Source organism: Chamaea fasciata, unplaced genomic scaffold (assembly GCF_029207755.1).
Source record: "Chamaea fasciata isolate MVZ Bird 193981 ecotype frontalis unplaced genomic scaffold, bChaFas1.0.hap1 SCAF_16, whole genome shotgun sequence".
Classification (NCBI taxonomy): Eukaryota; Metazoa; Chordata; class Aves; order Passeriformes; family Sylviidae; genus Chamaea; species Chamaea fasciata.
Genome location: NW_027094101.1, coordinates 1,168,580 through 1,196,476, shown reverse-complemented (window position 1 = coordinate 1,196,476; position 27,897 = coordinate 1,168,580). Strand labels below are relative to the sequence as shown.

The 27,897-nt window shown below is 41.4% G+C and overlaps 1 protein-coding gene across 5 annotated transcripts; it reads left to right on the top strand.

The window, feature by feature from the left end:
* The first annotated feature begins 794 nt into the window (after positions 1-794).
* On the top strand, positions 795-27,897 carry ZC3H7A (zinc finger CCCH-type containing 7A). Of its 5 annotated transcripts, XM_066197875.1 has the most exons (24): positions 2,006-2,184; positions 5,554-5,634; positions 8,077-8,180; positions 9,356-9,395; positions 10,138-10,335; positions 10,865-11,023; positions 12,575-12,655; positions 12,742-12,783; positions 13,594-13,621; positions 14,137-14,417; positions 15,736-15,943; positions 16,871-16,935; positions 17,659-17,851; positions 19,506-19,667; positions 20,299-20,495; positions 20,732-20,829; positions 21,843-22,024; positions 22,556-22,632; positions 23,187-23,320; positions 23,691-23,796; positions 24,269-24,377; positions 25,233-25,366; positions 25,596-25,759; positions 26,977-27,897. In XM_066197875.1, the coding sequence occupies exons 3-24, from the start codon at positions 8,113-8,115 to the stop codon at positions 27,164-27,166; spliced, it is 2,916 nt and encodes a 971-aa protein (XP_066053972.1). In that variant the 5' UTR covers positions 2,006-2,184; positions 5,554-5,634; positions 8,077-8,112; the 3' UTR covers positions 27,167-27,897. The 5 variants fall into 5 exon arrangements, with proteins under 5 accessions (XP_066053973.1, XP_066053971.1, XP_066053975.1 ...); XM_066197876.1 differs by lacking the exons at positions 2,006-2,184; positions 5,554-5,634 and adding an exon at positions 795-875; XM_066197878.1 differs by lacking the exons at positions 2,006-2,184; positions 5,554-5,634 and adding an exon at positions 1,113-1,218.

The following is a 27,897-nucleotide window of genomic DNA, read 5'->3' as shown; positions in this document are numbered from 1 at the left end:
GGTGCTGTGATCACTTCCTTGGGGAACATCTTCAGTGCCCAACCAGCCTCTGGGGAAAAACGTTTTCCTTATATCCAACCCAAACTTCTCCTAACACAACTTCAGCCATTCCCTTGAGTCCCGTCCCTGGTCACCAGAGCAGAGATTAGCGTCTGTCCCTCCACTGGCCTTCATGAGGGAGCTCCGAGACGACAATCATCTCCGACTTCAGTCTCCTGCAGGCTGAGCAAGCCAAGTGACCTCAGGTACTCCTCAAATGGTTCCCCTCCAGACCTTTCACTATGTTCGACATGATACTATCAGAACACAATTACGCCCACAGTCAGAGAGGGGAAAACCCAATTCCTCTCAATTGACAGAGCACTAAAGAGAGCTCCAATCCAGCCGTTCTGTGGGCAGGGCGTGTGTGCCACCTGCCTGGCCCAGGGAAGGTGACCCCGCCTGCACCTGCCGCTGGTCAGACTGGCCTCGGGCCTCGTGCTCTCTCAGAGGCTTTTCTCGGGCAAAGCCATTCTAATTTTGTGCCTTCCGACGTGAGAAACCCCAGGTCGCACCAGTTCCCGGCTCCCACGCGCGCTCCCCTCGGCCGAGCGCGGCCCCGCCGCCTCACCGCCCTCAGGGCAGCGGGGCGCGCGCACGGAGCCAGGCGCACGCGCAGCGCCCCCCGGCCAGGAGTGACGTCACTGGGCGGAAGGAATCCCGCGAGCTGCCACGTCAGGCGGCTTCCGGGAGAACCGGCCGGAGCCTTAAAGGGCCGCAGCGTCCCGCTGCCCGGAGCGGCGGTTCCGCGCGGTGGCGGCCCCGGGCTCGCTCGTACCCGTGTCTGTACAACCCGTCACACGGCACCGTCCGCACATGGCCACGGACCGGCCGGGGTGAGCTCCGACCCGCTGAGGGGAAAGGCGCGCAGGGGCGGGGCCGCAGGCAACCAGCCAATCAGCAGCTGAGAACTTCCCAGCCGCCTCCAATGAGAAGCACCGGTTCCCAAAACAACGGTGGCGAGCCAATGGGAAGCCCGCACTGCTCGCGTTGGGCTCAGGCCGCCCCCGGGCTGTGCCCGCGGCCTCCCGGCAGCAGGGGGCGCGCGGGGGCGGCGGCGCAGGGCGGGCGGCGCGGAGGAGGCGCTGCCGCCGTTCTCGGTGTCGTTATCGCCGTCGCCGCCGTCGCGCCCGTCCCGCCGGCCCCGCCTCCCGCTGCGCTCCCGCGGCCTCCCAGCAGGTACGGGCGGGGGGAGGGACAGACACGCCGCATCCCGGTGGCCCCGCCGCACCCTCCGCCCGAGGAATGAGCGCCCGGACGCGGCCGGCCCCGTTGCCGTTCCGCTCCGGGCGCGGGGAGCCGGTCGCGCCCGTCCCTTCCCACCCCGCGGGGCCGCCGCTCCCGCCGAGGTGGAGCCGCGGGTCGCCGCGCCCGTCCCGCGGGGGGCCGGTGTCCGCGGTCGGTGCCGCCGAAGCCGCGGCCGGGCCGGGCCCCCGGAGCGCTCTCCCGGCTGCCGGAGCCGCTCGGCGCGAACAAAGGCGGCGGCGGGCGCGGCGCAGCCGGCGGGTTGGGAGCGCTCCCGTCGCGCCGTGACGGGAACAAATCCCGGAGAGCGCTGACAGCGGCCAGGCCGGGGCCCGTGCTCTGCCCGCGCCCCCCCGGGACCCGGGTCGGGGGCTTTCCGCGCTGACGGGTGCGCGGTGACTTGTGCCAGTCCTCCGGCCCGGGGAAGGTGCCCGGGCAGCCCCGGCAGGCAGCGCTGCAAGTGGTTTGTTACGGAAAGTCAGAACCGGCTTAGGGGAAGTGGGGAAGAAACCCCAAACCGGCCCCAGAACCGAAACTCGGGTATTGTCGATTGTAGTCACCTGTCGCAGGTACTCAAAATCGAGTAGCGGAGTTTAACTCGGTTCAAATCCTGTTGGTAAATCTGGATTTCTTGCTAAGATGCTCCTCCTTCAGTTAGGTTTTTGGATCTGTTCTTTACTGAAATATCTGAGAGAACCGTAAAGCAAAGTCTTCCAGCCACTCTTCTTAACTTCGTGGGGAGACTAAATGACTTCACAAAGCGTCTTTGTTCTCTCCTGTTTCTTACATGGATTAAAAAAAATGTAGCAAAGCCGTGAAAATAGAAAATAAATCTTGAAAACTGTCTTATTATTTTGTGGATAGGGAAGAAGTGGGAGGAGATGCAACTAAATACCGAAGGTAAGTAAAGAGTGGGAAACGAATAGGTCTTAAATTACTGCTTACTGTTTACTTTTATTCTTTTGTTTCGTTTTGACTACAGTCGGGTTCGCTTTTTAGAAATAAAAAGTGGAACTGCGTTACGTCTGTGTTAAGTGGTTTTTTGAGCTGACATAAGAGAATTCTGTGATTGTGACCAGAGCTACTAGATGAAGCAGAGGAGTTAACTCGGAACTATTGAAATGTGTTGTGTAATGTGTTTCCCGTTTCTCCCCCAGCATCTTGCGTGTTTGAAATGTCTCATATCACAGCTTAATGATGCGTGAACATGAACATAAAATCTTCTGTGCTTTCGCTCTCTGAAGAGCACATTTGTTTTGTGCAGATTTTGTACTGAGGTTTCTAGAGCACATTTGTTTAGTGCAGATTTTGTACTGAGGTTTCCAGAGCACATTTGTTCTGTGCAGATTTTGTACTGAGGTTTCTAGAGCACATTTGTTTTGTGCAGATTTTGTACTGAGGTTTCTAGAGCACATTTGTTTAGTGCAGATTTTGTACTGAGGTTTCTAGAGCACATTTGTTTTGTGCAGATTTTGTACTGAGGTTTCCAGAGCACATTTGTTCTGTGCAGATTTTGTACTGAGGTTTCTAGAGCACATTTGTTTTGTGCAGATTTTTTACTGAAGTTTCTAGTGCACATTTGTTTTGTGCAGATTTTGTACTGAGGTTTCTAGAGCACATTTGTTTAGTGCAGATTTTGTACTGAGGTTTCTAGAGCACATTTGTTTAGTGCAGATTTTGTACTGAGGTTTCCAGAGCACATTTGTTCTGTGCAGATTTTGTACTGAGGTTTCTAGAGCACATTTGTTTTGTGCAGATTTTGTACTGAGGTTTCTAGAGCACATTTGTTCTGTGCAGATTTTGTACTGAGGTTTCTAGAGCACATTTGTTCTGTGCAGATTTTGTACTGAGGTTTCTAGAGCACATTTGTTCTGTGCAGATTTTGTACTGAGGTTTCTAGAGCACATTTGTTCTGTGCAGATTTTGTACTGAGGTTTCTAGAGCACATTTGTTTTGTGCAGATTTTGTACTGAGGTTTCTAGAGCACATTTGTTTTGTGCAGATTTTGTACTGAGGTTTCCAGAGCACATTTGTTTTGTTTTGTGCAGATTTTGTACTGAGGTTTCTATTTTCCCTTTCCTTGTTTTGATGCCAGTCCAAGTCTGACGAGCGGTTTACAATCTCTGTAAGGCACGCTTTAGTTTGCTCTGCGGTTTATTATCTGTCATTATGCTTTTAATCTGTCAGGTGGTTGGGATGGGCAATAAAAGGGCTTTGAGAAGTCTGCTTTCTGGCAAGGCTGTTTCTGGGATGGCACATGCTTGGTGCCCAGTTGGCTCCTTGGCTGGGTTGGACCTGGGGGAGTGGAGGTGTCTGTGCGGTGGGATCTCTTGAGGAAGCGGTTCGGGTGTAGCTGCACGTGTGCCGCTTCTCCCCTGGCTCTGTGGAGGCAGTTCTGCGCTCCTGGGCCCCTGGGCTGGGCGTTACACACAGGTGGCTTTTGGATTAAATGCCTGAACGGACTGTGCTTGTTGCTGCTGTGGGTGCAGGAGGCAGCAGCGGAGATAGGCGTTTACTTCTGGTAGGTGAGAGGGATTTATGTTGCCTGCCTCTTAGTCATGTCTTCACTCCTGCTGTTCTGTTTCAGTCTCGCTCTTCTCTTTGCAGTATTCCCTTTATTCTCGGGTGTAGCGTCTCTCCTCTGGAGTACAGTTTTCCCGTGTGGAAGCACTGGTGAACTGGTTGTGGTGTTGTTTGATAGGCAGGCTTCTGGTTTCGCAGATTCTGGCCGATGGTTTGACATACGGTGGTATAGATGATGGGTTAATTCCTGCCAGAATTGAGGGGGGAAAGGCTGATGCTAGAGTGCAGAAGGGTGTGATTGTATTTGGTAATTCAGCTGAACCACTGAGGCTGGGAGAGATCTATCCACTGCAGTAATGATAAAATTTTCGATGTGCTTTGTACTGTACAGAGATCTAATTTGAGATTCCTGGAACCCAGTAAATGTGTTCGGAGTGAACTTGGTGATACATGGCAGGAGGACATGCTCCTGTAATTTGAAAGAACACATCTGTACACTCTCCTTGCTTTGTAAGTTTTAGTTCTGTGGAGAGAGAAATGCAGCAAGGATCCCTGACTTGCAGTTGTTTTCAGCATTTAGGCCTGAAGGTGCAGAGAGTATTAACTTAAAGTACTTAGAATAGCCAGAGCCATAAATATCTATAACAAACAATAACAGAATGATTTGGTCAGCTGAAGGTCATTAATTCCCAGGGGGGAGTACTTCTGGTTCCCAAATGATGTTCTGCCTTTTCAAAGCATTCTCCGTTCATCTCTAAAGAAGCAATGTGCAAGAGAAGAAAGGATCAGTCCTTCCCGATTCTCTGTCCTGTGGGACTGACATTTCAACTGGGGGAACTTGTGTGCCTGGCAGACTGTAGATAGCTGTACTCTGGTCCTGCAGCTCAGAAACGGGAAGGCTCGACTCTCTAGTTTTCCATAGTGTTTTACACACATCCTTATTACAGTAGCCAAGGCTTGTGTTCTTTCTACAGAAAAACTCGATTTCGGCATTGTGCATGGATTTATTCACTTGTGTTCCGGAGATTTGCCTTGCAAAGATAGTCTTAGCAATTGTCCTCAAAGCCCTTGTGCCTGGACATGGCCCACGGTACCTGCTAGATAATGGGAATGTCCTGTAGAATTTATCTGGAGCGCCTTAGAAGCACTAGAATGCAGAAGAGAACTGTCTTGCCATGTGCTGGGAGGAAGGCAAATGAGCAGTAAGGGGGTTGGTCCAAGAGAGCAGTGGAGCTGTTCCTGCCTCCTGCACTGGCACAGACCTGTTGTCCTGGCTTCTCCTGTGTGTATGGGCGCACCAGCATCAGGCAGACAAGGTGTCCCTGGCTCCTGGCAGAGTCCTTCCTGTCACTTGGCTCCTGCTCCTGGGAAACAGGATGAGTTTAAGCCTGTGATGAGGATGAAACAGGATAAATTGTTCTTTGAAATGTCTAGGCAGCTTTTTTTTTTCTTTACTACGTTTAGTAGACTGAGCTTGTGTTGGTCTCATGGCAGCAGTTGTAGAAATACTGCATTTAATGTAGCAGTTAGTTCTGCCTGTGCTGTTAGTGATACTTTAGTCTGCCTTCCTTTTTTCAGCTCTCCTACTATTCTTTTCTTTACTTTAGGTTGTTTCTCTCAGTGAACTGCAGGAAGAGTAAAACAGCAGTAGAGGCTTTGCTTTTCTTGTAATTTCTCAAGCAACAAAGCAACGTTTAGGCTGTTTAAATGTATGTATCTATGCACATAAGTTTATTTTTCTTTCAGTTCTGTCCCTGTAAATGGAGAAGAGCTGTTGCTGCCTAGGTGGGGGTTTCCTCTTGGAAAGTGGATGGATGACATTAAAAGGCAAGAGATGATTGTGATTTGCCTTGTATATACCTGAGTTTCTGGTTGCTTCAGAGGATATTAGGAAAATTTGGGTGGAAGACATACTGTTAAAGGTGCTGTCTGAAACAATTTTAAATCCTCTGCAAAATCATCAAATGTTGGGGCAATTTGATTGTCAAAGTAATCTAAGGAGAGATAATCTTTGTCTAAATATCTTGTGGATGCAAATGAGTAGAAAAAAACTAGAAAACTGCTTTGAATAATAAATTTCAGCACTCACATATGTTCATTTGCTAGCTATTCTTATATATGCAGTGCCAGTTTGTAACATCTCTGTTAACTTGATTGTTGTGGAGAAATTGGATCTGCACATCCTCAAGTTCAATGATATCATTCTTTCACGTTATCTTAGAGGTGATAAATCAATTCAGGTGTTACTGTGTTGGACTTTTCTCATGTCTTTGCAAGTTGGGGTGGAATACTGGGATATCTTAAAATTAGTAAAAGCAATTTTAATATTTGCCCAGATTGTGGCATATGCAAGACTCTTGTGTGGCAAGAGTCAGCTGTTAATTCACAGGACTAAAATGTGTTTCTCAAAGCTTACTTCTGAGGAAAAACAAGTGCTGATATTCCGACTTTCTTTGGTTAACGTGAGGATTTCTTATTCTTACAAGACTTTGTTTGAATTCTAAGACCCAATCCATGAGTGAGTAAATCAAAACTATTCCGATGCCAAATAAAACGTCCTTTAGGCGTTTATGTTTTCATTTCTTCCTGGATACACTGGTATTAATTAAAACCTTTATCACATAGCATAGTATGTATTATTAACTTACGGAAGAAAAGGTGATGCGTAAAATGACATGAAGAACAGTTAGTTCCTCTCTGGAGAGCAGATCCCTGAGGGCTGTTCATAAACCCGAGCAAGCAATAGCTGAGAAATTCCTGTTAGTGAACTATCTCAGCCGTCCGTGATATTTGTCTAAAGACTCGGATTTATTTTCATGGCTTTTATAAAGCTTGTTCTTACCGAGGTCACAGTGGGAAGTGAGGTGAAATGGGGACCTCGGAGTGCTGCCAATCATTTGTTGAGAAAATTACTCCTCTTTGTGCTCGTTTTAGGAATGTTTTACAGTGGGACTGATCCGTAATGATTTGAAGTAGTCTAGACGTCATGCATTCATTTGAGGGGCTTGGAAAAGGTTTGCAAACACTATTAGAGCTGGAAATTCTTCCGTTTGTTTCCTTATTCCAAATGATTCAGGGCAAGTGGGGTATCTTCTGCAGCCTGTTTCTGTTCTTGGGACTTTGTGGAGTTTGCTGTGCGTTAGTTGGTTTTTCGTTTTACTTTGTTTTCATTCGTCTGCCGGTGATGTGAAATGGCAACCTGGCACAAAATTCTGGCTTTTTTAAACTTGCTTTCAGGACTAACAGAAATGTGCTGCATGTAGGTCAAATTTTTTTTACTATAAATTCCTACAGAAAGTAGTTTTCTTCACAAGACGTACCCATTTCCTCCAGCTAAAAGCCTTTTTCTGAACTTGAGTATTTTCAGAATAAAACTTTGTCCTACCGATTTTTTTTTTTTTTTTGAAAAATAAGTTATATTCTTACATCACAACTGGGCATAACCATGCACAGTTGTGCTGGCGTACTTCAAACAGCCTTATATTGAAGGTTATGCAGATCATTTTAGCTTGTTCAGCTTGAGCACTTGTAAATCCAGTCAATTAAAGACAAACTAAAAAGAAAATCACTGACCGGGACAAATTGAAATGTCGAGCTGCTGATGTGGAGTTACACTGAAGTAATTCAGTTTTTCAGGTGAAGTAGGTAGTCTTTGCTCCTGGTAAAGTGTCCAAGGTTTTCACCTTGGCTGACTGGTGGATATTAATGAAGCAGTAGCGTTTGCTCCTGATTTCACCTTAGCGCTTGGGGGATGATGAGATGCTGCAGAGCTCGGCTTCGCAGTGGCTTTCTCATCAGTTTGATTTCTGTTAATAAATATACCAGCGTCTTGGGTTTGTTTCCACTTTAACAAGCAAATAAAAGAAGTGTAAAGCTCTTGAAAGGGGACGGTGTGGAACTTGAGCTCGGGTTAGCAGCAATCCTTGAAAAGCTGGGCTTGTCGCTTGGCGCGGTTACACGGACAGGACTCTGCATCCTCTGGAGGAAGTGAGTGGAAACCAGAGACAAATTAGATATTGGAAGAAGAGTTCTCTGCAGAAATACTGTGTACCTGGGCACTGGTGGGGGGTGTCGGTTGTGACCTGGGCCTTCTCCCTCTGTCTCGGTGGGTGCTTCAGCCGTGTCAGGAGTTTCTGCAGTGCGCTCTGAAGCTTGGTGGACAATCATCTTTGTACAGCGGACTCAGTGTTGATGTGAGAGTGGATCCTTCTGGGCCAAATGCACGCTGAAACACATTATAACAGCCATTTATCTCTCTTCCTTTTTGAGGAGTGGCATATCCGAAAAGTGGATGTTCAGGATAACATGTCCAATGTGTCGGAAGAGAGAAGCTCTAGACAACAGGACATTAAGAAAGGACTCCAGTTTATAGAGTATGATTTTGTGGTTTTTATTCTTGTATGTTCATTCACATGTGTATGAATATTTCTGAGATGGATGGCTCTAGGAAGAGCCTTTAGTGCTTTTTCTTCAGAATATTTGCTAGCACTAACATATTAAACAGGGAGCAGCTTTAAAGAGAAGACAGCACTTCTCTTTGTTCCTAAACAGAGCAAATTGAAGGTGAGAGGTTATTCCTTTCCTGCCTTTGAGAAAAAATTAGAATTTAATCTTTTTTTTTTTTTTTTTTTTTTGTGGGTAGAAAATATTACTAGCCTGATAATCCACCTTAAGAACATTTACACCTAAAACTAGGTTGCTACTGAAAGGGATGGCTTTGCTCACCACTACCTAAATGTTTTAACTCTCTGGAGCTAAAATTTAAGCTATTGAGAAATCGTTCTGAGTATTTAATTTTCTTTTGGGTGAATGCCAAATTCTTTTAAACTTAAAATCATTTTGAAATGTCATATTAGTTCACTGCTCATATGTGGCATTCTTAGATAACAAAAAAATCAACCAACCAACAAAAAACCCGATGGCAACCCCCCCCAACCATTTAAGAACTATTTAAAAACAGAATCTCAATTAACCTGTATGCAAAAGGAAAGGATTCCTGCTTTTCTTCCTGAAAATGTAGAAGTAAAGACCTCTTTTCTGTCCTACAGAAAATCTCCGTTGCATGTCAAATGAAAGAACTCTTAAAATTCCTGTTGTGTCATTGGTACGACTTAATTAAAATTGATGTGGGTTTTTGACAGATAATTTGTCATTTTATAGTACTTACTACTAGAGTGCAGTTCTCCTCATCTGTAATGACATGGTTCTGCACAGGGGAGTAGAGGAAGGAAATCGCTTTTAAACAAAGAACAGTGATGTCTAAAATCCTAAAAGCATTCAAACCCTTCATACATTTTGAACAGCGGAGTTCAGATTGACCATGTAACTTCAGAAGAAAGTGAGCCATTAGTAATAAGAAAGCTCAGTTTCTAATGAAAACTCATCTACAGCACTTTTCCTTATTTGGTGCAGGCTGTGGGCAAAATTCAGAGATTTGCCTGTTGCAGAAGCAAGGCTGCTTTTACTAAGAACCAGCATTCCTCAGTGTGATTGTCTTTTAAGCAGCATGTGTAATAAGTGAACCTTTTAATTTTTTTTTTTTTTCTAGATCCACTTTACCCTATCCAGGGACACAAGAACAATATGAGGTAATGAAATGGCTTTAATTTCCATAAGGGTTTTTAACGTGGACATGTATTATTATAGTTAATCTTGGTTTTGGTCATCATTCAGGTGAGGATATAACATGAATGGTAATTTAAAAAGTCTCAGTATAGGAACTGAACAGCTACCAACATTATGATACAGGTATTCAGCTGTTTGCTTGTCCTGAATTTACTCATATTGAGGTGAAATCTTTCTGAGCTGGTGTTGGGGATAAGTTTGGGGCATAAATGGAATAAAACAATGTGCTATTCTGAGTAAAGTTCAGAGTAGCACAGCAAAAGTAAGATAAAAGGACTTCGGTCACAGAAACCTTGGGAACATACTTGGTTCCTGTATGTGTCGTGATTTTTGCATAATTTTGGCTTGTATTTTCAGGTTTTTTAATTTTAGTTCTTTTTCCAGTGGTAGGTGCTTTCATTGGATTTGAGGACATATAAGTTAAAAATGCAGTCATTCACATTTTGATTAAAAAGCCCTTTTTGCAAAAGCAGTTTCTGTGTTCTCCTGCTTTGCCAGCTTCTCTGCCTGCTGCTTGCTGAAAGAATATAGGGAGTATGCGTGTGCATCTTTGAGATTGTCTCGGAAAAATGTCAGAAGAAAAACACTATCGTAGACAAAAGTTTTGCATTTGACACACAAGTAGAAGTTTTCTATTTAAAGTTTTCCTGGAAGTATGGAAGATAAGCAACTGCTGTTGATGAGTTTTCCTTTTCTTCGTTGCAGTTATTTATCCGAGATCTTGTTAGAAATCTTTTCCATGAAGGGAATGATGTATATCGAGAAGGTGATTGGAGAGCATCACTGAGCCACTATACAGAAGCTATAAACATAGCTGATTATGCTAATTCAGAAGAAATCCATGTTTCTGATGATATTTTAGAGAAGCTGCATGTGAACAGGATCGCGTGTTATTCAAATATGGTAAGTTTCTGTTTAGACTAGGATTTCTCCAGAACAGGATGCAAACAGGCTGTGAAGACACAAAGTCTAGTGAGTGAAAAGCTCTTGATGGCAGTTTAAGGATTGACACGTTTCAAGTCATCACTTTGGCACGTTCTTTAAAAGCTTTTTACATGTATAATTGAGGTATTTTAGTTGCTAATACCTCAATTAACATTAAAGAGTATTACGAGGCTTGGAATTTGATGGAACAGTATTTTTATCCATTTCCACTGCTGGCTGCACTGAGTTGGCTGCTTTCTCTGTGGAACAAGATGGCTCTTGTGAAAGAGCTAAATTTTCTTTGTGGCTGTTACTGGATTTTACATAATGATGGCCCTGCTTGTTTTTAGTTGCCTAATTTGGTGACTTAGCAAAACTCCCAGATGCACTGTGCAGTGGCCTTGGTGAATGTTTGATTCAATACCTTTGTCTAATACAGTTCAACTTCACTATTTCCATGCCAATAGTTCTGATTAGTGGCTTTTTTTTTTGTTTTCTCTTCTCCTAGGGATTGCATGAAAAAGTTCTAGAGGACTGTGAGGTAGCATTAAGATTGAATGAAAACAATTTCAGAGCTCTCTATCGCAAAGCAAAGGCTTTGAATGACTTGGGAAGCTATAAGAAGGCTTATGATGCTGTAGCAAAGTGTTCTCTTGCTGTACCACAGGTGGGTAAATTGTATGTTGGTGATTGTTTTTAAAGCTTTGAAACATACGCTTATTTTGAGACCAGGGTTGTTCCTTCTGGTTTGGGGTTTTTTAATGCAATAAAATATTTTTTGTTCCTCTAAGCGTTATTTTTTCTCGTGGAAGCGCAGACTGAGGGCAGGGGTTACAGTCCTTAAGCCCAGTTTATTGTGTTAACTTTCAGCAGAAGAAATGCAGTGGGGGTCAAGTGCCATGAATGTTTGCAATCGGCACTAGAACCACTGAATTAATTGGCTGAAATTCTCTATGACACGGAGAGAACCCCACCGTAGTGGCAGCGTAGGTTAATTCTTTTGATAACAGCATTTTCGCCTTCCAGGTGTTCAGTAGCATTGCTGCCAGTGCGTTGTCCTGGCTGTGAGTCACCTGCAGCGCACCCCCAGTCTCGGGCTCTGTGTTAGCAGGCGCTGCGTGGGGTACGAGGTGATCTGTAGACTGAAGTGCTGCTCCCGAGGATCTGCCTTCCGTGACCGTTTGTGTCCCGCAGGGCTTTAGTTACATCCCGACCCGGTGTGGCTCTCTGGGACCCTTCATAATGCACACTAAAATGCTCTGAGCGAGGCTGATGAGGAGATTTCACTTCAGAAATGCATTCCTGATTTGAACTTACGTGCTGACGGAATCTTTACGCGCTTTGCTCCAAATAGACTGGTGATAAAATACTGACTTTGCTGCATGTTCACCTTGCTGCATCAAAACGACAGTGGGACCCTAGACAAAGCGTTGGGCATAGGTTTGCCTCTTGATCAGAGAGAAGGTTTCAGTTTTGTTTCTGAAGACACAAACAGTTCGTCTGAATGTGCAACTTTGGACTTTGGATCCTCGCTTTGCACTTCTAGATCTGAATGTTTTTGCTTAAGGTTAATAGGCCTCTGTGTAAGGTTTATAAATAGCTTTTTCTAGCTGTAGGGTGTGATCTGAATACTACATCTTAAAATAATTTAAATAGGTAGCTATAACTGTAGGACAGAGGGAGACATGATGACATTTTTAATTCTAGTTGTATGATGCAATGCCTCCCAAAATACAGAGTGCTCATTAAATATTCATCAGTATCGTGTAGTAGCTCCTATGATAATCAGGAAAAAAGCAAAACAACAAAATAAACCTCCACCCCCTTAAAGAGCAAATGCCTTCCTCAAATAAACAAAAAACACCCACCCACAAAAACAAACAAAGCACCCAAACAAACAAAACTCAACAACAAACCCAAACCAGAAAACCCCAACAAAACACTTCTGAATTCCTCTGATTTTGGAAAGCCTTTATATTATTTTAAATCTAGATAAAAGGAAAAGGGGGATACTGTCCATTTTCTGTCACCATAGTTTTTGCTTGAGGGTAACTGTATATTCAGATCTGGTTTCAGTTCTGTGTCTGTGAAAGAATAAAGCTGCATTTTGAGACATCCTGCATACAGGGATCTTGCAGAATACAGACTGAGATATAAACAGATGTCTTTGCTTGATGGCACTCCATGTAAATTCTGAAATTTTATTTATGTCTTTTAGGATGAAAGTGTGATTAAGCTTACCCAAGAACTAGCTCAAAAACTAGGGTTAAAAATAAGGAAAGCATATGTTAGAGCAAAGGTAAGATTTTATTTTAACATTTTACGTTAAGCTTTCCCTCGATTGATATCAAATTTGTATTTAATGAAAGTATCTTTTCTTTGTAGCCACCCTCCTCAAATTCAGTTTCTAGTGATGTATCAACTCAGGTAAGGTTTTACATGTTCCAAGTGCAAGCTGACTGTAAACTGCAGGGAATAATTGCTTCCTAGTTTCATGATGATAAAGGGACAGTGGTGCAATTGACATTTTATATTAGAGGCTGTTATTTGGGACTTCAGGGTTCTGTAATGTTCAGTTTTGCTGTATATGTAGGGCACACTGGGACATGAGATTATTATTCAAGTTATCTTTGTTGAATAAATGTTAGCTAGAGGATTAAATCCAGTGCAATGCATGTATTTATTTTTCATGTCCTGAGGAAAAAGTGAAGGTAATGGGTTTATTTTTTGTTTTACTTAGTTGACAATTATCAAAATGAAGGGTGCTGGGATAAACTCCCATTTACTTATGTGCATTTGTCCAAATTTGATCATTAGCTGCTGAACTCGCATTTTTCTTGCTCTTTGTAATGTGTCTGGATGGCAGTAGTGGAGTTCATCTTTATCTTACAGACTTAGTTCACAGGAATATAGACAAGATAGCTGTAAAGGAATGAGGAAATGTAGGAACAGCTCATTTAAGATGCCATTTAGACTCTTTGATTCCCTGAAGTGTCATTCTCACTTTGGTTGGTTGGTTGCAAATTTTTAGTGATACCATGAGTGGATTTCGGTCTGCAAGTGGATGATGCTTTATCTAAAAAAAAATATTTGACCTTTAAATTACATTAGACTCTGTAAATTTGAGATTTTATAAAACCTAAATTTGACAGGGCTTGTATTCTTTTGTCTATAAATATGTATTTGAAAATTTTTAAAGGCTGTTGTGGCTGAGAAGTATTTTTTTCTCTTTTACAGAGTTCTTCTGTAGAAGATATTGAGTTAGGTGAGTCCTGTGTTACATTACTAATGCTAGCTAGGTATGCCATGCATATCTCATTGCATTAGGAAAATTCAGGAGAGAATTCATCTGGTCATCTGAAAGTACTGGGGTAAAAGTCTGATCTGGTTGTCTCTAAAACTGCATATTTAGGAGGCTGAGCAGATTTCCCTTTGGCCTCCTCAGCCTGATACAGTTGTAACTGCTCCTGTAGTGATCCTCTCCCTACTGTCCCCTTTGGCTTGAAAAAATAGGGAGGGGAGAATTTGCCAAAGATTTGGTGAAGTATCAGGTCTGTAACTTTCCTGAGCGTTTTAACTTGAATAATAAATAAACACTGAGATGAAGGTACACATCATTTGGAAGCTGATGGAAGCTGAAAATATTCAATGTGATTTTGCTTAAACATTCTTCACGTTTCTTCACTCCCTCACCCTCCACATTGTCAGGGTAAAAGTTATGCAAGGGCTTCTCCCGTCTTTGAACAAAGGTTCCAGTCATTCCCATCTTGCCTGTTTCAGAATTATCTGACCAGAAACAAGAGACGGTTTCTGCTGCTTCTTCATCGAACTTTGTTTCTGAAGTGTCTAAAGTGTCACCAGTACCTGTTCCACCTCTACCTGCTGTTATGCCTCTTCAGATGGAAAAGGTTCCTTTGCCTTCTTCAGTGTTGTCAAATGGAGGGAGCGTTTCTTTCTCTATGCCAGAAGCATGTTTAGATTGTGGAGATGGAGATATAATTATTGGAGAAGAACTTGATGAGTTACTCGATTCCGTGCCTGATCCAGATGAAAGTGTAATGGTGAGACTTTTTTGTCTGTTTTCTTTCTTGAGAGACTCTCTTTACGAGTGGGATCTCATATTTTTATCAGGTGGGCTAGTGGTGAAGTTGTGTTATCTGTCCTTGTCACATTGAGCTGTCTTTGGACATAGTTTGATTTTATTTCAGGTTCAGATTCTTGTAAACGTGGCTGTACTACTACTTCAGAAATACTGTTATGCTACCACTGATGTTACTTACAGGGAGTTCTGTGGAAAGTGAATTGGACATTTGAAGTCTGAGCTGGTGTGGGGTTTTTTGGGGGGGGGCGGGTTTGTGCCAATAAAAGGATGGACAGTGTGTTGGAATGCTCACCCTCTGGCTGTAGAAACATAAGCGGAAAGCTTTGCAGAGTAGTTCTAGGGCTGTGGCCTTCTAGGATGCTCATTGGTATCTCTGCAGTCAGAGCTGTGTCCAGATCCACCACGTGGCTGAACAGAAGTAGAGCACCGTGAGTCCTTTTGTGTTTTCAGAAGGGATATTAGAGAAATTCAGTTCTCTGAAGTGTTGTTCCTACTTACACCGTTATGCCAGACCTGGAGCGGACAGTGACGCCTCCAGAGTTCTGCAGTTGTTAGTCAGAATGAGAGCTCTGATTGATGGGCAGAGGTGTCTAAACTTACTACCAAGGTTACTGACTCCCTGCTCTGGCCCTGGCAGTCATTTGGAGTATTTGGGCAGACTCTGTGCAGACCTACTCGCTCAACTTCCAGACAGGGAAGGGAGCTCCTTGGGATGGCAGGAAGAAAGGAGGGGAAACTCCCTCACTGGGTTGGTCCTTAACAAAAGTGTGCAGAAGGGTGTGTTCCTTCTAATGGGAGGAAGGAATGTGACCTGGCCTTTGCAGAACGTGTTACCATTTGATTGGATCTGAGGATTTACCTCAAAGCCAGCTCGTACTTCTGCTGTGCTACAGCTTGAATTACATCCTCTTTATTTAGAAACAAATACTGTTGATATCCGACTCTTCTTACTCTTCCCTGGTGTCTGTGTTTTTAACACAGTTTGGAAATTCGACTATGATCCGATGGATAAAGAAATCCAAATCTCTTACTAACTTCAGTGTCTGGTAACTGAGCCTTTGAAGTGTTGGATGAGCGGATAATGCCTGGCACCTGGGGTTTTGTTTAGGGTTTGGTTAGTGCAGCTCTGTGCAGGACTGTGGTGTCATTGATGTGTTTCTGTGGGTTTATAAAAACTTGGCAGGAACTTGACTAAAAGAAACACTGCTGCAGATTATGTTCTTGAGGCCTTCCTTGTTTGCTCTGAACATCCTTTTTAAATTTATTTTTTTTTCCAGCAAACTACAGGAGCCAGAGGACCTATTCCTGCAGGGAGCGTAGCTCCTAGTGTACCTTTCTCTGCCTCCTTGTTGGGGACGCTGCCAGTTACTGCAGGATTCGTTCCTTCAGCTTCTCTTTCAGAAATCTTTTCACAGCCTTTGGCTTCTTCGCTGGAAAACTTTTGTTCACCATTAAGCACCTTTTCAATCAGTGACCCAAAAAGAGGTAAGAAATGAGTCTTAATATCTAACCTTTTATGATGATGGGAGTTGTGAATGAGCCAAGTGGCTCCTTTGTAACAAATCAGTTTTTACAACTCTTAGTTATATTTAACACATAACATTTGAGCTGTGCTAATAGTTTTTGAGTGTTGGTTGTATACAAGAATTGATAAATACAGCTTTTGTTCCCTTGGGGTCTGCATAAGCATGCTCTAAGCATCCTCTGTGTAGTTTTTCTGTATCGATTTTGTAAATTTATTTGTTTCAGGTGATAAATATGAAGAAGAACTGTACCCTCAAACTTTTTTTTTTTAAACAAACTTACTCTTACAGCTTAAAGTATTTGTCATGATTTGTCAATGAATAAGAATTCTAAAAGGGTAATGTAACTGTGTACTCTGAAAAGGTACCAGTATTGCATGCTTGGATTCAAACTGCATGGACTATAATTCTGTAGTGAAATCAGGTATGTGAAATAACAAGATACAAATAACAAACTACAAAAGGCGAAGCAGAGTTTAGTCTTTAATTACCAGGGTTACAGGACTCTGCTGTCTTCAGAACAAAGCCAGATTTACAAAACAAAATCAAGAATTGAAGAATCCTCCTACCCCTCTTTCATCTCCCCATTTTTTCGGTCAGATGTTGTACCCTTTTTGCACTGCACAAGTGTTTTCATGTTGCTTCAGTATCCGCCTGTGAGTAACCAGGGGAATATTTTGAAGATGATTGGCCAATAACTTTTCAGCCCAGATGTTTACAAGGGGCTTTTACATAATTTAAAAAAAAACAACAACTTTTTTGTAGCAAGTAAATCTTCAGTGTTTGTCAAAAAACTCAAACCTCTGATGTTTCTCAGGAATGATAAATGATTTTTATATGGGATGTTCTGGGGAGCTCATTTAATTAAAATATCTTTTTATTCCTTTAGACATCTCAAGTTCAGCTTCTAGAGATGGAACACCAACACTTAACAGCAATAATTCCCCATTGTTTGTACGTATTTTTCATGTTTTTGTTCACACCAGTTTAAATGTTAACACCTTGGAGGCTTTACACAGATCTGAATTTTTACAGCTGAAGTTTCTATTTTTAAAAAATTTTAAAAAGTAGCCCTATCTATTTTCTACCATCAAAAGTGGGTTCTGGCTGTGGGAACTTACAGGAACAGTAACAAAAATTTTACAGAGGTTGTTTTATGAATGCAAAGTTTGTCCAATGTCACAACCGTTGCTCCCTTTTGAGGAACTTGCTGTAAAATTCTGTTGCGTTGTAAAATACGCAATCTCAAATCGTTTAGGATCTGAGTACCAAACCCTGGGCATCCTGAAGAGCTGTCCTAGGACAGGAGCAGAGCAGATGCCCCCGTGTGCCTGAGGGTCTGTCTGCTCTCTGTATTGCCCTCGTGCCGTGCATTTTCCATCGTGCTGCTGGCATTGACTGCCTGGGGAAGGGTGGCATGAGGGATTGCATCCTCAGGAGCCAGGAGGGAGTAGTCATTATCCCGACAAGGGCTGCTGTTCTGCCTCTACCTGGTGGCCTCTTGTTTCGTACTTAGTTTGTGCTGTGTAAGTGGCCTCTGTTAAAATCTCCACGTCCCTTCTCAGACCTGTGTTTGAGGTTCGCATTACGGCTTTGAAGAAAAAATTCAGTAGGTTAAATTTTAACTGTAGGCAAATAAATTCTGTGCATCAAGTAAAACACGCTTTCTTTCAACAGATAAATGGTCCTAGTAGTTTGTTTGGGTCCGAAAATTACGTGGGAATTGCAGGCCAAACTAGAAATGACTTTAGCAATGTTTTTAGCAGTACAACTGCTAATATACCTGTGTCTCCGGCACTGGCGGGAAGGAACCCACTGGAAGGCACACACGAGCTAAGACAGGCCTGCCAGTTATGTTTTGTCAAAAAAGGTAAGGAGCTATTGGACTTGATGGGATTCGTTTTTTTAAAAATTAAAAAGCATACATTTAAAATCTTCGTGATTTAACACCGTTACCTTCTAAACCATGTTAATCCTGACTCGTTCTTTGCAGATGTAGCACGATCTTATGATTGGTGAAATATGTCAGCCACTATTTTATCTTCTTTCCTCTTGTCTTTATTTCTTGTCCTAATAGATTCTTGATTCCTAAACCCAGCACAAATCACCACACGCTTTCCCTGTGTGTGAGGTCATTCACATTCTGTATCCGCTTTCCTCCCAAACCCCAGGGTACTGTGAAGAGTGACACCTTTGCTCAAGACTAAATAAAACTTGCAATACTCTCTCTGATTGGCCCTGGGGAATTGAACTGCAGTTCAAAGTACCTGGTAACCTTCACATCCCATCTGTTTTATTGTTCTTTCAAACTAATTCTAAGTCATAATCATGAGGCTTCCAAACCTTAGCAATAATTAACTCCACTGTATTGACTTAAAGGAGCTTAACCTTTAAGTATTGGTCATTAATGTAACTAATCTTTTAGGCCTGAGCTGTTGGTTTTTAAACAGAGTCATATTCTAGAGGCAATAGCTTCTATTAAAACTAATCTTAAAAACAAGCACTGTGTTTCAAGTTACAGGTATTGTTGTTGTTTATATACTAATAAAGAATTGTGTCGAGACCTTTAGGGAACGACTATACCCTTAAGAAATTCTGTGCTAGTTTAAAATTTTTACTAGAAAAATCCACAAAGTGAAGTTTGAAAAACCATAGAACGTGTTCTGCTAAAGCTGGAGCTATAACACATTGGTGAGAGTACTTAGCATGTTCCTAGCTTCACTTTTTATGTCAATGCATCTGCTTCCTCTCTTTCTTCCCTTCTCTATCAAAGCTTTTCAATGTCTCCTGCTTTTACTGCCTGTTGGAATGACACTGTTCCATCATCTTCTTGTCCAGAGAAAACTGGGTCATGCTCTTGTTCTTCAGTCTCACGAATAGGAAAATTCGCTGAGCATTGCTCATCTTGGGATGCTCTTCCTGATGTCTTCAGTTAGTACCATCCCAAAGACGGAGTTTGAAGCTGGGCGTATTTTTGTTTCCAAAATCACAAAGTTCTGGGATTGGCATTTATCTTTTTGGCAAGCGTGTGCTTCTTACCGAGTGTGTTTTGTCTCTGAACATAGTTCCTCTCCTAACAGAATAAATGCTGAAGGTTAAGAGAGCCATTTACTGACCCCTGGAATCCACCTGCATTGACTTACTATGGATAAGCAGTTTAAGTTTTAAACTAGTGTTATTGGAATGGATGCTTTGGAATTTGACAAAATGCAGCAATTTGCTGACCTAAAGCAACCTCAAGGTTGTAACACAGCATCCTTCCCCAAATATAAAATAATTTGTGAGTTTTTTCTTGCTGAGTCTGCCTTCTGTAAGTATTTGGGGTTTTTTTTTCTGTTTTGCTCAACATGGTGGTTAATGACTTCTGGCTCTTCAGAGCTGCTGGTGCAAGCGGGAGTTTTGTACAGTGTGTTTGTGTACTTTGCTTTTGGCCTTCTGTGCCAGTCTGTGTATGGACACGTTCGTCTTTGATGCAATTGATGCAAATGCAATGCAACTTACGCAATTTTCTGTGATTGTTTCAGGTCCTAAATTATTGGATTATGCTTACCATCCCAATTTAGAGCATAAATGTAAGAAGGATATTTTAATTGGCAGAATAAAAAACTCCGAAGATAAATCATGGAAAAAGATACGTCCAAGACCAACAAAGACACAGTATGTGGGACCATATCATATATGTAAAGGTAGGTGTTACAGAGAGTAAAATGGGCATGCCTACATTCTAAGTAATACAATTCAGCTTTCCCATAGTGAAGCATAGAAGGAAATTTTATTTATTCTTCTGAGACATGGAGAAGGAAGTTCTGGGTTGTTTCTAATTTCAAAGGCTGTAAGGAGAGCCATGTTTTGACCACTAATAGGATTAGTTAGAGAACAGGTGGTGTACTTCTGTACTGTTTTACATCAGGAGTGATTTTGCTTTTGAGTGTTGGATGATTACTGTTAAAAACAGCAGCAAAGAAGGATTTTTGTTAGACTTTTGCAATACGCGCTTCTGCTTATGATGTCAGCAAGATGACTTGTGGGTTAATGAGCAGCTTTATTTGAGCAGAGGGTATTCTGGGTTCTCAGCATCGTTGCCCTAGGTTAGTGCAGGATAGTTGCTGGAGGTGTGATTCAGCTGTTTTGAGGCGTTTCACATTTTCACCAAGTCATTCAGCATAAGGTTTTGCTTCTGTTAGATTTAAGCGACGAATTTGCAGCAGATCTCTGTAACTTCCTCGCTAAAAGTATTTGTGAGGGATCTAGTGGAAGTTGTAAGATGAATTTCCGAAAACAAGTTGTGTAAAATCCTGTTGAATGCTGTCCTTTGAGATGTGGCTGCTGAGGAGGAGTGCAGGTACCCAGGCCATTGCACCTTTGCCTATTGCCAAGAGGAGATCGACGTGTGGACGCTGGAGCGCAAAGGAGCCTTCAGTCGAGAAGCTCTTTTTGGAGGACCTGGAAAGATCAACTTGACTGTGTCCCAACTTCTTCAAGAATACCACGGATTATTTATGTTTCTTTGTGAGGTGCTGCTTTATTTCTCATAACACAGTAAAAATGGGAATAGATAATGAAACCGTGTAGGAAGAAATGCTTAGGTTCGCGAGTGACTGTTTTGTAACTTCCGAAACAGATTTTCAGTAATTATCTGGCTGCCTTTAGATTAGCGACTAAATGAAGTATCTGTTAAAATCTTTAAGGTAAGGTATATTTTTAATTGTCCAAAATATATACGGTAAAACTACTTGTTTTTATATTCCAGAAATGTTTTGATCACAAGCCCAGAATAATAAGCAAAAGGAACAAGGATAACTCATCTTCTTGTTCTCACCCTGCTATGCATGACTTTGAAGATAACAAGTATGTTTGAAATACCGTCTCTCTAAGCTGCAATTTAAAAGCGAAGGCAGTTTTTAGAACTGACTTTCATTTCTTACCTGTTGGTCAACTTCTCTTCCCTGCTGACTGTTATGCTTTGGCAGTATAGGCGAGACAGACTTCAAGAGCAAGGCTTGACAAATGTAACTAAATTAAAGTGAGCTATTTCTTTATCAGTCATTCCGAATTAGTGGTGTCTGCCCTCAACTTTCAATCTTACGGGATTTGGTGTCAGGTTGTGAATAGCTTAGCTACCTGCTAAGCTATAATGCTGCAAATAAATGTGTAGTGTTAAATTAAAACAGGAACTCCTAAGTTGTTGTTTCTTTGATGTGTTTTTCTTGTTTTGCTGTAGTTTTAACTCAGGTTTACCTTAATTACAGTGTATAAAATAGACCATAGTCCTGATTAACTCAGCTGAAAAAAAAACCCAGTGTGAGGAGTGTCTTTAATTATTCTTGGAAGGTTTTAAAAGTTTTTATTGTTGCAATACTGTAAAATAAGTTTTGGAGAATTAAGAGACTTCTGTCTTTGCATGATGTAGAAGTAAGTGGGAGCATTGGAATTGCTTTGTTTGTGTTCCAGTTCCCTGTGTTGAGGAAGCAGTGCTGCTAGAAGAGCTAGGCTGTTACTGTTCTGCATCACCTCTTCCCTAAATGGTGCTCTTTAAAGGAATAAGTACGTGGGTTAGTAATTAGATCAGGATATATTCTTGAAAGTGGACATGATCTGCTTTCCTTCTTGGCAACCAGTGATCCAGCTGGATTGAAATCAGTAACGCTGTGCAGAAGAGGGACTCTGGATTCCCAGGAGTTCTATTGAGCGCTATTTAGTGTGTTTACTCAGCCTAGAGACGATGCTTAGACGTGACCTCCTCCTGGGAACTTTCCTGACTTTCTGATTTCAAGTAAAAAGTGTCTAGAGGATATTTGAAGAAACTGTGGGGAAGGATGGTTGTTTTAAAGACGATCTAAAATGGGCTGTTTTTAAAACAGGTGCCTTGTCCACATTTTGCGAGAGACTATGGTGAAGTATTCCAAAATCCGCCCGTACCAAGTTCGGTGTCAGCTTGACCTTTGCAGGCATGAGGTGCATTATGGCTGCCTGCGAGAGGATAAATGCTTTTATGCTCACAGTCTGGTAGAGCTCAAAGTCTGGATAATGCAAAAGGAATCAGGTATGCTGAGTAAAATGCTCACTTCACTCCTCATCGTATTGCCACTTCTTCCCTTTCTTGACTCCCTCTGAAATTAGCAGCTTGGGATCAGTGCAGGAAGCCAGCAGGAGCAGCCTGCTGCCTCGCAGCTCTCATTCTGGACAGGTTTTCCATGGTACATACAGTGAAGATTTTACAGTGATGTTGGCATTAGAGCTCTAGTACCTTAGGTTTACATACTGAAAGATGCACTTTAACTTACGTGAGCCATCTGTCATTTCAAAGCCTTGTATGCTTTCCATTGAGATGTTGCAGACAGTATTTCTGTTTTGGATGCCTTCACAATATTCTTAAGTGTGTGTGCGTGTGTGTGTATGGACATAACATCATATCCATGATGCAGATGTACATCACACGTGTGTGAATGCTTCCACAATGTACAAAAAGAAAAATGGGTAAAAGCTGTGGGGCTTCAGTAGCATTCCAGTTTGAGCATGCCTGTAAGGCTGCAACAGTCGTAAGTACTCAAGGACTGTTTCCCTTCCTTTGCAGGTATTTCACATGATACTATAGTTCAAGAATCCAAGAAGTACTGGCAGAACATGGAAGCTAGTGCACCTGGATCACAGGTATTTTCATTTTTCCATTCAACTGATTGTGCACTGACTGGTGATAATGCTGTTTTTATATGTGTACATAACGTAGCTTATTTCAGAAATTATTTTTTTAATGATTTCCAAATAGTCTCTTTCAGTGTAGGCTTTCTTCAGCTTGTTCACTTAGACTAAAATGCCTGCTCTGCTGCTGTGCAACTCCTTTTTTGCTTTGCTTGTTCTGTCCCAGGTGGGACATAAAATGTGAATATCAGTGCAAAGTCAGCTGCTCTAGGGCAATTAATTATCTTTTCAATATGTAGTGCTTTTGTGTGTTTAGTTTGTACGCATTTTCACAACTTCAGGATACGTAGACCTAAATCAGAAGTAAGTTCAATTAAAAAATGCATTGGTTAAGAAAAGTCTAATTTGAAATGACAGGTTGAGCTTTTACAAGGCACGCAGTGTAATATCTGCTTCCCAGCATGTGTCGAAATCTCTGCCACAGGGGGTAATTAATAATGATGCGTGGATTTCTTTGCAGATAAAAAATACCTTTTGTTGTTGTTGTTTGTTTGTTTTGGCTTAAGATTCTTGGGAACCAAATGAAATACGGATCGCTTAATTTGAAGATGAAGTTTGTTTGTTGGCAGTGCTGGAGAAACGGTCAAGTTAGTGAGCCAGACAGAAACAAAAAATACTGTAGCGCAAAGGCAAGACACCCGTAAGTAAGATCAAGCAGGGAAAATTCTACTCGTCTGTCAGCCATTTAAAACCTTTTCTGGGGAGCTGTTGCTTCTTAGGAAAGAATCATACAAGGAATTAAAAAAAAATACAAACATCCTGAAGTAGGACAGAGTTATCTCTCTGTAGTATACTAATAATTGGTACTGGGGAACACTTTGATGGCTACCACAGTGCTCGTGTTTTGGTTTTTGAGAGTTCTGGTCAAGTTTCAATAGAACTTCATTTGATCTTAAATGTATGGTGAAAGCTTTAAAATGAAACTCTGAGCTTGCCTGGTTCTGCTTCTGTGCAGAAATGGTGATTGTTTTGGAATAGTATTTTCTTTCATTGAATGCTTGTGGTTTCAGATGGAGCAAAGATCGCCATGTGGTGCTGGTTATGTCTAATGAACGTAAGAAGTGGATGAGCATTCGTCCTCTTCCTGCAAAGAAACAAGTGCCTCTGCAGTTTGATGTATGTTAACCTAAAACTAACGTTTTGGTTAAGAAAATAGGTAATAGTCACTGGAAAATATGAGTAATTGGGCTGGTTCCATCCGTTCAGCAGAAATTCCCATGGGAGTTGGTAGGAAAATGTTCCCAGTGTTTCTGCAACGTTCTGCCTTGGAAAAGCACTGATCTCATGTGGCTACTGTAGTCCTCACTTGTCAGTGGAAGTAAATATTTCTGAAATAATTCATTCCTATCTGTGGTCTGGTAGTGTGATAGGAGACAAAAAGCACTCGTAATGCTTGCTTCCAGCGGTTCTCTTTTTCTAACTATAATAAATGTGGTGTTCTCTAAAATAAACACTTTTATTTTTCACATTAAATAGATGTTTGACTGGGAGGGGAAATACTATCCAAGACTGAAAAATATTTTAAAATTCTATTAGCATCCATTCTCTTTTACATTCTTAAGGATTTTTTTTTTAATTCGTGTTCCAGTTGTGCAATCATATTGCTTCAGGCAAGAAATGTCAGTATGATGGAAACTGCTCATTTGCTCACAGTCCTGAGGAGAGAGAGATGTGGACCTATATGAAGGAGAACAGCAGTAAGTAGAAAAGTAAATCTAACCTCATGTAAATCTAACTGTTCTGCTTTTCATTCTTGTACTTCAATTCCTTTTAAATCTAATTTCTTTAATTATCTTTTGTAGTAAACCTTGCAGGTGCTCTTATCTTTAAATTTAAATAGACCCAGACCAGGCATTCAAAAATAGTATTAAATAAAAATAGCTGTATTGTGTATTTGTTGCTTGATGGTTTTTTTAACAATAAAGTAGTTAGTATTGGTTTTTTTAGTTGTTTTAGAAATATCGATCCTTGCAGCAGCATTAGTTGGTGTTTGTACTCTGTATTGCCACGTGCACACACATGGATTCATGGAATTACACAAGGGAAACCATTTGCAGAACAAACCCCCCCCAGTGTATTTAGTGGGAATCACCATTCGCTTGGTTGCTGACTTTACTATCCCATCAGTGTTGCTGGGGAGGGAGCATCAAAAATCAGAAGTATTAATGACATAAATGATCAGATCATGGTCTGCAAGAGAGCAAACGAAATTTACCAAAAGCTGTAGCACACGTGAGATTAGTTCCTTGGAAGTCAGGCGTTGGGATGCAGCAGCACAGTTGCTGCCTGGACTCGGGGTGCCTGCTCAGAAGCCTGTGACCTCCTGCTGTCCCCTCAAGAGGCACAGGGGGCTCTCGGTAAGTAGCCGCAGGTGCCTCTTCCCCTTGGCTCTTCACCTCTCAACTGTGGAACCGTCTACATTTGTTTCCTAACCTTTTTCTTCTCAGAATAGGTGGGGACTGAATTATGCTCACAGACTCAGTGGTTTATCTAGTGTTCTCAAACTTTTGCCTTAATTGCTAATCACTTATTTTAGCTTCTGCTCTCATTAGTTCAAGACTTGGAGCAGTTGTATGACATATGGCTAAAAACTCAAAAACCAGAAAAAGGAGATGATACAGCTGCTCAGGCAAACAAAGAAAATGGGAAGCAAATTCACATGCCAACTGACTATGCTGAAGTTACAGTAAGTAATCATAGGTATAATCCTAAATCCAAGCGGGGTTTTCTGGGCTTTTTTTTTTTTTTTTCCCCCAGTTAGTAACTTTCGTTGTTTCCCTTATTTTCTTGGTGCTTCCTCAGACCGTGGATAGCTAGACTAAATGTAACTGACACTGTACATCAGGATTAGGAGAAGTTCTGTCCTTGCAGCGTTGAATTCACAATGTTTTGTTTTCAAATTCCTTGTAAAACAGGTGGATTTTCATTGTTGGATGTGTGGGAAGAACTGTAATAGTGAGAAGCAATGGCAGGGTCACATTTCTTCTGAAAAGCATAAGGAGAAGGTTTTCCACACTGAGGATGATCAGAACTGCTGGCAGTATCGCTTCCCAACTGGATGTTTTAGCATTTGTGATAGGTACGTCTTTTTTAAGATGGCGAAAGTGCTGAAAAATGACAGTTCTTAGTCTAAATAATGAAGGCTGATGCTGGTTCTGACAAAATTTCTAGTATTTCGTGATTTGCATACATCTTTCAACAAGGAAATAAGTAATTAAGAGCATTTTAACCTGTTAGAGCTCAGGGAGTGACAAGGTGCCTAATTTTGGGCCCAAATTAACTGCCTGTGTGATGATAATGAATGGTCGCAAGTTCATTGCAGCCGTGTGAAGGGAATATTGTTGGTGTTATTACAAGTTTGCCTAGGCATCTGCATATTAATGAGAGCCCAAGAACAGTTGTTAGCATCAACCCAAATTTGTTAAAATCGAGTGTTTGTTACTAGAAATTATTTATGAACACGTGGAAGAGAACTTCCAAGATCTGTTGGTTTTCCCCAGCACCGGCTGTATGTTTTGCTGCTCCCTTTAATTCTTAAGTGCAGCCTGTTTCACCTGACTTCATTAGTTTTTATTTTTTGAAAACCTGTTGAAAATTCCTTCCACTGTTGGAATCTTTTTGGAAGGCTAAAACATTTGGAATCGAGCATTCTGGTACAGATACCTTTGTTGCTCCATTTTCAGTTGAAGATTTTGAGTGTCTTGGAGATCTTGAGAGACTGCAGAGCAGGGAAAGCAAGTTGTTTTTCATTTGCAGTCTTTGCATGGAAACTTACATGTCCCTTCACTAAATTTTTAAGTAGCATTCGAAATGTATTTGTTTTGATCATAACAGACTTTGGATATGCAGCATAAAGTGAATACAAACCGATATGTTAAGATGTTCTGAGTATTCTAGCCTCAAATTTAGTTAACAAGGATAATTAATTAGTTGGATTTTTTTAACAATAATTGTTCCTTAGCTTAGTGAGTTAAATTATAAGGTATTCATTAACATGATGAACTTGGTGGTTTCAAGCGTTGTCTCAGTCTAAGTAGGAACGTGAAGAATGGAAAGAAAAGAGCCATCTTTTGTCCTCTGTAAAATTTGGCAGCTGAGAAAGAAAAATGCAACTAAATGCTAAACAGAGTTAGTGTCATCCAATTTCAAAAGTATATACTCTTCCAGTTTGTTTTTTGGGTTTTTTTTTTGTCCTTACTATGTCGTGTATTTGAAAAACACAACTTGGAGAAAATACAAGCACAGCAGTGATCATGGTAATTCTGTGAAAACACTGTTCAAAATCTGTCTTAACAGATATATGGCTGGTACTTGCACTGAAGGAAACAACTGTAAATTTGCCCATGGAAATGCTGAACTCCGTGAGTGGGAAGAACGAAGACAAGTTTTAAGAATGAAACTCAGCAAAGCAAGAAAAGACCACTTGATTGCTCCCAGTGATAATGACTTTGGAAAATATAGTTTTTTGTTTAAAGATTTAAACTAATACTGAGATGACACATACATGTTATCAGCTGGAAGCATAAACCAGAAAAATTTGACAATAATCAAAAGCATGTGACAGAAAAGCTGCAGGTTTTCTGCTTTTATTGGCATACATTGTTCCTCCTGAACAGCAAAGTATGGTAGATTTAGGGGGATTGAGCAGACCTGTCTATGCTCTCATGAAACAGAGTGGTGATTAAAAAAATCTGAAGTATTATGTGCTTACTCACCTCCTGTTGGACAGAATGTTAGGAAATAGAACGGGGGAAGAGTGGTTATAATATCTAGGAAGCCCCCTAGTCTCAGACCTTCAGTTGAAAAACTTTAAGGCATCAAGGTATTGCAAAAAGGAGTGTTGGTGGGCTAAGAAAATGATGGATGAAAATTCTTCAGATCTTTTAATGGAGAGGATTTGTTTAAAACAAAGTTTGCTACTTATCTATATGTAGGTTGCTAAAAAGGATTTTCTTATTAAAGATTTTAAACAAAATAACCATTTAACTACAATATATGTTGAATGGGTATTTTTTCTCTTTGTATGTTTCAATATAATTTACTGAAAAAGGATCTTGGGAGGAAAAAAGTATTAATTTTTGAAAATGAAGTAGTTAAAATTCTGTTTCTTGGTCTTTGCTGTTTAAATGATGATTTTGAAAGATTACACTTGTATGTCAGTATTGTGTATTATTGTATGGACTAATGTTGCCTGTAATAAAGAGAACTTTACACAAA

Bases quoted from the DNA above. Each gene is read 5' to 3' on its own strand.
- ZC3H7A (XM_066197874.1), top strand. From the start codon at position 1,007: ATGGGAAGCCCGCACTGCTCGCGTTGGGCTCAGGCCGCCCCCGGGCTG. The intron at 9,396-10,137 runs GTAATGAAATGG...TCTTCGTTGCAG, and splicing joins GGACACAAGAACAATATGAG to TTATTTATCCGAGATCTTGT. The intron at 25,760-26,976 runs GTACGTCTTTTT...CTGTCTTAACAG, and splicing joins TGTTTTAGCATTTGTGATAG to ATATATGGCTGGTACTTGCA.